This window comes from Carlito syrichta, unplaced genomic scaffold, assembly GCF_000164805.1.
Source record: "Carlito syrichta isolate Samal-C Ts95f unplaced genomic scaffold, Tarsius_syrichta-2.0.1 Scaffold306754, whole genome shotgun sequence".
Lineage (NCBI taxonomy): Eukaryota > Metazoa > Chordata > Mammalia > Primates > Tarsiidae > Carlito > Carlito syrichta.
In genome coordinates, this window is record NW_007250850.1 from 331,561 (window position 1) to 340,735 (window position 9,175).

The 9,175-nt window shown below is 41.1% G+C and overlaps 1 protein-coding gene across 2 annotated transcripts in view; it reads left to right on the top strand.

The window, feature by feature from the left end:
* TTK (TTK protein kinase) overlaps window positions 1-5,163 on the top strand; it is a 42,647-nt gene extending 37,484 nt beyond the window's left edge. The window contains exons 18-21 of one of the 2 annotated variants that reach the window (XM_021715157.1): window positions 2,280-2,456; window positions 2,765-2,849; window positions 3,474-3,571; window positions 4,984-5,163. In XM_021715157.1, the coding sequence (XP_021570832.1) occupies window positions 2,280-2,456; window positions 2,765-2,849; window positions 3,474-3,571; window positions 4,984-5,055 (432 nt within the window). In that variant the 3' untranslated portion in view covers window positions 5,056-5,163. The remainder of the gene's footprint in view (window positions 1-2,279; window positions 2,457-2,764; window positions 2,850-3,473; window positions 3,572-4,983) is intronic. The other variant, XM_008063336.2, reaches the window with a different exon arrangement.
* The last annotated feature ends 4,012 nt before the right edge of the window (window positions 5,164-9,175 follow it).

Consider the following 9,175-nt stretch of genomic DNA (forward strand, 5'->3'; position numbering starts at 1 on the left):
AGGAGGCCGGCGGGACGCGGCCCCTGCGCTCCCCTTGCTTCTCTTCCGGAAAGCGGCCGCGGTCCAGCGTGGGTCAGCCACCCGCAGAGGTTTCCGCGGCCTCCTGCAAAGTCCGCTTTATGTCGCCGAAGCTCCGGCCTTTCTTCTGAAGCGGAGGCTGGCCGTTGTCTTCCGGAGCGGGCCGGCCAGGGTGGGCTGCTCGTGGGAACCAGGCCTTGGTGCTGTGGGCCAGGTCCATCTTCACCAGCTTCCGCTCTTGCCTGTCAGTTTTTCTTTGTGTTTTCTTTAGGTGTTTTTTCCTCCCTATTACCTTTCTTCGCGTCAGAGTCTCATCCTCACCTAGGCTGGAGGGCAGCGGCACCGTCACGACTGACCGCAGCCTCCACCCCCGGGGCTCAGGTGACCCTCCGGCCTCCGCGCCTTGAGCAGGAGGCGACGGGCCCGTGCCACCTTTCCTCTCTTTTTTGTCGAGAGGAGAACTTGCCGTATTGCCCAGGCTGCTCTTACATTCCTGGGCTCCAGCCATCCTCCGACCTCAGCCTCCCGAAATGCTGAGAATACAGGCTGGAGCCGCCACCCTGGCCAAACTTCGTGATTTAAATAGCTCATTTAATGTTCGTGTTCTTGCTTTTTCTTTCTTTGTTTTTGCATTTGGTTGTATATGTCTGTTTCTCTCCCCACCCCACCCCCAAACTTTCTGTGTCATTTAGTTTAGATTCAAACTTTGTGGAGAGCTTATGACTCTGTTTTATTTTTAACCACTCTCATTATGTCCACTTCTTAAAGTCAGCTGGGTCATTATCATATTGCTTTGGTTATTTCTGATGAGATTCTGATGCAGTGAACATTTGATAAATATTGGCTGAGCACTTACTATAACTAAAAACGATTCTCTATGATTAACTCTTCATGGTTGTAGCAGTTAATGCCTATGACATTGCTTTGGACTTTTATTTTTCCTACTTTAGAGATGAGGAAACAGACACATAGCATTACCAGATACTGGTAAGACCAGGGTGCAAGCCCAGCCCAGTTGGGTTGTATAGTTTATGTGCTTGGGTCTAGGGTTCCTGACTGAAACAACCTTTTAAAAATGTGTACAAACTTTGAATTTATATAAAATTTGTTATGATCCAATGACTCTGAGGAAAACAAGTAAATTTAAAATTTGTAACCAGGTTCAGTGGCTCAGCCTGTAATCCCACACCGTGGGAGGCTGAGGTGAATGGATTGCCTGAGCCCACGGGTTCGAGATCCGCCTGGGCAACTTGACAAGACCTCATCTCTACAATAAAATAAAAAATTATCCAGGCATGGTAGCGTGTGCCTGTAGTTCCAGCTGCTTGGAAGGCTGAGGCGGAAGGATCACCGGAGCCCAGCAGGTCAATGCTGCGGTGGCCGGGAGCGGCCACTGCACTCCAGTCTGGGTGACAGAGTGAGACTCCAACTCAAAAAAAAAAAAAAATTTTTTTAATTTGTAGTTATGTTTTTTGGTTTTGTATCTTGATAAGTTGATAAGAATGTAATATTTTATCTCAGTTGAAGTATTTTAATTATGAGCTTATGCAGAGAGTTAAAGTGAAGCTCATATGTTTTGATGAAATAACTAAATGTAATGAACACTAGAAAAACATGTTTTGTCATACAGACATAGCCTAGTGCTCGCATTCATTGAGATTTAATTATGATTTTAAAGATGATGGTGTTAATGTAACGGGAAGATAGAGAGGTCGTGACACTGAGACTATTCTAGGAAGTGGCAACTTTATTACACTGGCGGGCTCGACGGGCTAACGCTTCCAGGTCGAGCCCCCCAGAACGGGAAAAGAGGGGTCTTATACCTTTGTTTAGGTAAGGGAGGGGGTCGTGTTGAGAGATTACACATTTTCTTTGGAATTTACAAGGTTGTGTTCAGAAAAATTCAGATCTTTCAAAGAATAGATGGTCTCCAGAAAATGCAAGGTGAGCAGGGGTTGTAAACTGATAAGGAGAGCAGTTGTGAATTAGATATTCTTTCTTTTGCATTTCCATGAGAGCCATCAGTCTCTGGCCATTTGGCTTCTTTTTAAATAAAACCGACCTGGCCAGTCTTTAAAGCTTGCCCTTGCCGCTTGACTTTCAAAAGGAAATACCTTTAACTGTTACCAGCCCTCTTCCTGCCACAGTCTATATATGTACATACATACATATATTTACATATACTTAATGTTTTTACATTTAACATTTTCTATTAAAATGGTAGCAACTTGCTTTTTGTTTGTTTTGTTTTTCTCCCTTAGATCAGCCCCCAAAGCGATGTTTGGTCCTTAGGATGCATTTTGTACTATATGACCTATGGAAAAACACCATTTCAGCATATAGTTAATCAGATTTCTAAGTTGCATGCCATAATCGACCCTAATCATGAAGTTGAATTTCCTGATATCCCAGAGAAGGATCTGCAAGATGTGTTAAAGGTAATATGCAAGTATTTCTTTACTTAAAAGAAAGAGCAGAAATGAGTGAGATTATGGAAGTGGCTTAAACATAACTGGTCTAGTAAAAGGGATTGCTGAGTACATTCGCTTTTCGAGGTGTGTTTTTTTTTAAAGTTTGCGAGAACTTGGGGGTTTTGCAGAAATGACTTGGGAAATAGTCTTGTCATTATTTGAGTGAGGTATCTGGAAAGTCACCTTTACAATATGCAATCTAGAAAAATGCTTTATCATTATCGTATATGAAAACTGTCTTTGCTTTCTAAAAAAATTGATCTTTATTTTTACAGCGTTGTTTAATAAGGAACCCTAAGCAGAGGATATCCATTCCTGAGCTCTTGGCGCATCCCTATGTCCAAATTCAAACTCATCGAGGTACTAATTCTTTGAAAAATGTGTTGATAGGCCTGGCATGGTGACTCTTGCCTATAGTGCTAGCAATTTGGGAAGCTGAGGTGGGAGGATCACTTGAGGCCAGGGGTTCAAGATCAGCCTGGGCAGCATAGCCAGACCCTGTCTCTTGAAAAAACAAAAAGAAAACTGAATGTCATGACGCTCACCTGTAGTCCCAGTTACTCAGGAGGCTGAGGAGGGAGGATGTTTGGGCTTAGGAGTTCTAGGCTGCAGTGAACTCTGATTGTAGCACTGCACTCCAAAGCCTGGGCAATAGAACAAGACCCTGCCTCTAAAATTACAAGTCGTTACTAGATGACTAATGTAAGTAGCTCGTAATTATAGCAAAAAGCAGAATCTCAGTAGGCTACTCTTTTCCAACCTGCTTCTTTCCTTAAGGAAGTTCCTATTGTGCTAAATAGTAAAGTCAATAAAATGGCCCTTTTCACCTGCTCGTTAGTATTCATCTTGCCCTGCTCTAGGTGAGGTGTTGTGATCAGTGATGAGTTGCAAGAATGCTGGTCATTGTGGTGTCAAACAAAATGTGTATGTATATTGGACTTAGGCTTTTCCTATTAGTACAGTGTATTTTGGTTTATCTTCCAGATCATCAAATGGCTAAAGGAACCACTGAAGAAATGAAGTATGTTCTGGGCCAACTTGTTGGTCTGAATTCTCCGAACTCCATTCTGAAGGCTGCTAAAGTATGTCTACTCTCCACATTAACTTTAAGTGCTTTAGGTAGTGAGGCAGACCTTAAGGATACAATCCAAAGAAAAGTTGGTCCAATCACCAGATCATCAATTATGAAGCGCGTTTCTACATTTAGCTACTCAGCGTGTGGTTTTTCATAAATGCAAATTTATCCGATTTTTAGCGTTCATATGGCATAGTTCAAAGCGATTGCCAAAGAAGATGCATCCAAGAGATGGTTGCCAGGTCTCAACCAAAATGAATTTAATATAGGAGTCTTTTAACTCAGCACCGTTATTAGCACAACTTTTTTCTTAAATTTCCTTAGCGATATCCCATGTAATGGCTTTTGTGAAGCTGAACGTGGCAATCAGTACGATTCTCAAAGCACCCTCACGAGCTTCCCAGCTTCCCTCTACCTGCTTATATCTGCCTTTTGGCCTCGGGATACCACTGTTGCCAAATACCTAGTCGTTAATAAAACCCTATAAATGCTTAATGGCCAACTGGTTTAGCTACCCAACAGTTGCTAATTATATTTCAGTTATCACATTATTATAAACTTGTAGGAGCTTAAATTAGCAACATTCTTAACCCTCTGGGAAGGTGTAAAGTCACTCTAAGTTGCCATGAACTTGGATGAGCTTCGAAGGAATTTACATTCACGTTCACTGTTGTTTTGCATTCATATGATATAAATTTCATTCAAATAAATATAATTTTTTTACATTTTCTCAAGTGCTGATAGCTAAATCAATGGCTTTAGGAATTAAAAGTGGGCAAAATTTATTTTGTAATTGCCCTGTATTTCATATCCTCATGTTTTAAATTTATACCAATGTCTTGTTCAAAGCCTTTTAGAAATAAAAGTGAGGTGAATGAGTTGCCTTTGTTACTGAGGCTGTATGCTCCTTGAGGACAAAGATGTCTGTCATCTTCATAAATCAGATGTTGGTGGCATCTTGAATTTTTTTTAAGTGTATGGATTTTAATATGCCTAATCATACATATATAACAATTTTTAATGTCTCCTGTTTATTAGTTTAAATATTATCTGAGAATATTGAGTTTTATAATGAGTATATTTTGCATTTAGGAATTTATCTAAGACTGGCTTTATTTAAGAAAAAGTAAGGGGGATCAAGGAGTCCTTGAAGGTTCATATGTATGTTTAGTAATAGCCATGTTATATTTCTCTTATAGAAAGATAGAGCTACATCTCACGATAGGCAATGCTTAAAACCAAGCTTGTTTCAAAAAATTCTTTCATCTCTCCCATAGTTTATAAAATAATTTTCCAATTACAAGAACAAGAGAGAAATACATTTACTATATTTAGACTATGTCGAGGTACCCTTTACTAATCTGATAATACACTGAACTAAAAAAAATTACCAAACGGATTTGTTGCTTTTAATTTCAGACTTTATATGAACACTACAGTGGTGGTGAAAGTCACGATTCTTCAGCATCCAAGACTTTTGGAAAAAAATAACTGCAGCTCCTCACAAATTGTCAAATAACACCTATAAACTATATTGGACTGTTCTACTCTCAATTTCCTGTGGAAACTCACTCTTGAAGACTTCACTGTGAAATGTTACCCCCCCCAAAAGTCAGATTATCTACACAAGAAAACTGTAAAAATAGCAACCACGAATGGCGCTGTATATATTCAATTGTAGAATTCTGTTCTCTCTTACGTGCTTTCCTGTAAATGTAATCTATTTGATATCACTTCACACTTGGAATAGTGGGTGGATGGCTGAAGTATAACCTGAAGAAGCTTGTAAATAAAGCCTTGTGACATAATATAACACTAAAATTTCAAAGTTGTAAAATTGCTTTCTTCAAGCAAATGTATTGGCATAGCAGCAGAATTCTTAATTAATAAGAAATGGATTAAGGGAAAATGAGAGTAGACCTTAGTAATCAACTTTGAAAAAAAGTCCAAAGGGATTTTCCTAATTATTTATGACACTGATATAGTCAACGTTTCAGGGCTGAATTTGCTCTTTCATTTCTCCCTTTGATTTTTTTTTTCTTTTTATGTTGGACGTGGTGGCTCAGCCTGTCATCCCAGCACTTTGGGAGGCCCAGGCAACAGGATTGCCTGAGCCCAGGAGTTGGAGACCAGCCTGGGCAACTTGGCAAGACCTCATCTCTACAATAAATCACAAAAACTAGCAAGGCGTGGTGGTGTGTGTCTGTAGTTCCAGCTACTTGGAAGGCTGAGGCGGAAGATCGCCTGAGTCCAGCAGGTAGATGCGGTGGCTGGGAGCACACCGCTGTACTCCAGCCTGGGCGACAAAGAGTGAGATTCCAACTCAAAAAAAAAACCCAACAAAATAAAATAGATTTCATAATTATCTGTGGCACTGATAGAGTCTACAGCTTCAGGGCTGAATTTGGCCCTTTCATTTCTCTCTTTGATTCTTTTTTTTTTTTTCAGTTGGGGTCTCACTCTGTGGCCCAGACTGGAGTGCAGTGACATAATCCCAGTTCACTGCATTATAGTGACCTCCTGGGCTCAGGCAAAACACCTCAACCTCCCGAGAAGCTGAGACTACAAGTATGCGCCACCACAACCGGTTAATTTTTGTATTTTTGTTGTAGTGATAAGGTCTCGCTATGTTGCCCAGGCTGGTCTCAAACTCCTGGGCTCAAGCAATGCTCCCACTTCAAGCTCCCAAAGTGCTGGGATTACAGGTGTTAGCCACTGCCCCTGGCCTCCCTTTGATTCTTCATAGTGTCTTTCATCGTTTCTGGTGTTTAGAGGATCATGCTGGATTTTGTGGCATAACTTGTATCGGGCATGCCTCGTGTAACTTGCTTAGTGATAGGTAATGATAAATGTGGCTCCAGGCTCTCCAGACCGATTCTAATCGCTTAGTTAAAGGCATCCTTATACAGCAATCTTTGCCCAATTTTTTTAAAAAAATGTTTTAATGGACTATGTTTTTTAGAGCCACTTTAGGGTCATAGCAAATTGAGGGAAAGTGCAGAGAATTCCACATCCCATATTGCCTCCTTGTGCACACAACCGCCCTTGCTGTCAGCATCTCTAATATCAACATTCCGCATCACTGTGGGACATTTGTCACCCTGACTATTATTATCACCGCAAGTCTGTAGTTTTCATGAGTGTTCACTCTTGGTATTGTACATTTTGTGGGTTTTGGCGAACGTGTGATGGCATGTATCCACCATCATAGTATCGTACAGAGTAGTTTCACTGCCCTGGAGTTCCTCTATCTTCTGCTGAGTCATCCTTCCCTCTCCAAAACTGGGGAACCACTGATCTTTCTATCGTCTCCATAGTTTTGTCTTTTCCAGAATGTCATATAGATAAAACCATACAGCCTTCTTAGATCGGCTTTTCACTTAGTAATGTGCATTCGAGATTCCTCTGTCTTTTTATGGCTTGATGGCTCATTTATTTTTAGCACTGATGAATATTCTGTTGTCTTGATGCACCACGGTTTACCCATTCCCCTGCTGAATTGGTTGCTTCCAAGTTTTGGTAATTACCCTCTAAACATCTGCAAGTGGGTTTTTGGGTGGGCTCATTTTTTGGCTCCTTTGGGTAAATACCCACGAGCGTGACTGCTGAATTCTATGTAAGAGCGTTTCATTTTGTAAGAAACTGCCAAACTGTCTTTCAAAGTGACTGAAGCATTTTGCGGTTTCACCAGCAGTGATGGAGAGTTCCTGTTGCCCCTGGTCCTCGCCAGCGTTTGATGTCTGTTTTGAATTTGAACGTGAATCTCATTTCAATGGGCAATCCCCTAATGACATGAGACTGAGCATCTTTTCATTTTCATAAGCTCATTTGCCATCTGCATGTCTTCTTTTGCCTATTTTTAATTGGGTTGTTCGTATTCTTATGTTTAAGAGTTTTGTGTGTTTTCAATAATAGTCCTTTATCGGATGTGTCTTTTGCACGTATTTTCTCCCAGTTGTGACTTCTCTTTCTCTGAATTCTCACTTTTTTTTTTTTTTGAGTTGGAGTCACCCAGGCTGGAGGGCATTAGCGTGCTCATGGCCACCCCAGCATCAACCTGCTGGGCTCTGGTGGTGATCCTTCTGCTTGCACGCCACCATACCCAGCTAATTTTTTTTTAATTTATTGTAGAGATGAGGTCTTGCCATGTCGCCCAAGCTGTCTTGAACCTGTGGGCTCAGGCAGTCCTCTTGCCTCCGCCTCTCAAAGCGCTGGGATTGTGAGCCACCGTGCCCAGCAATTCTCACATTTTTAACCATAGTTAATTAGTTTTCAGGGTTACTGGTTTTAAGTTAATGCAATGTAATAGGTAACTAGTAAGCTTAAAATGGAGTTCTGCAGACCTGCTCATGGAGAAAACATGGTAAAAATTCAACCTGGAAGTCAGACTTTTACCTACGTGTGTCCCTTGAAAATACTGTTTATCATTTTCTTTTAAAAATAATTTTGAAATTGACTATCTAAAACCAGGCTGGTGTTTTTTTTTAATGATTGTCATGTTAAGAAAAACCCTCATATGGGAAAAGCACTCTTTGTCGTCTCATAATAGTACCTGTGAACCCAAAATAAATGACTCAATCTGTAAATCTTATTATTGAAAGGCAACTGTTTCCTTTGAGATTAAACAACTAAGTCTTGTCTGGAGTCACCCATTCCCCAAGCCTATTGCCTGGATTGAATCAGCTATATCCTAGCATTGTATACATTATAAAAGCCAGCTGAGGTATCAAGTTCAAATGTATCATCAGTGCTCTACTTACCTGATAGTCTTTTATAGGAAATAGTTTCACACACACACTAAAGTTCAGGAAGTCAGTGTATCCCAGGTATTCGATAAGAAAAAATTTCATTGAGCACTTTATGTTCCTCTCTACTGTGCCTAGACTAAATAAAGTATTTTAAAATAGGGTTTTCTGAGTGTTGTTTTTTTTTTCCCTTCTGAACCTGCTTTGAGTTTAATGCATGCATTTTTAATTCAGTAGTTATACAATGTGGCCAGGTGGGAGCAGCACTGGAAAGAACTGTTCTAAGCATTCGCTCCAGCAAGCTTTGTGAGCCTGAGCGAATCACTGAATATATGGGGGACTTGGTTTCCTTTATTAGTAAAATCAGAAGAATGAACTAAATAAGGTAGGTTGTCTCTCGGTCTTAAGTCTATGGGATTCTATAGAAAATTTAAATTTCCATGAGGAATAGTGACTAGATACAGGAAGAAAGGGAAAACAATGTTCAGATCTCTATGGTAACAACTTTTCTGGAAGTCCAAGACTGGAAAGCTAGGTCTGGGGTTATGAAGTTCTCACGTTTTAGCCGGGTGTGGTGGCGTGTGCCTGTAGTTCCAGCTACTTGGAGGGCTGAGGTGGAAGGATCGCCTGAGCCCAGCAGGTCGAGGCTGCAGTGACCGTGAGCGTGCCCCTGCACTCCATCCTGGGTGACAGAGCGAGACTCTGACTCAAAAAAATGAAGTTCCCGTGTTTGAAAACTAGAAGAATACAGGAGAAAGGGGCCCTCTTTCCTCTCCGATTTAGGGATATCCTGAGCCCGGCGTAGTTCCCGCCATTCCTGTGTTGATCACTCTTCCTCTGCCTTCAGGGAGAAGGACGTCGGGCGA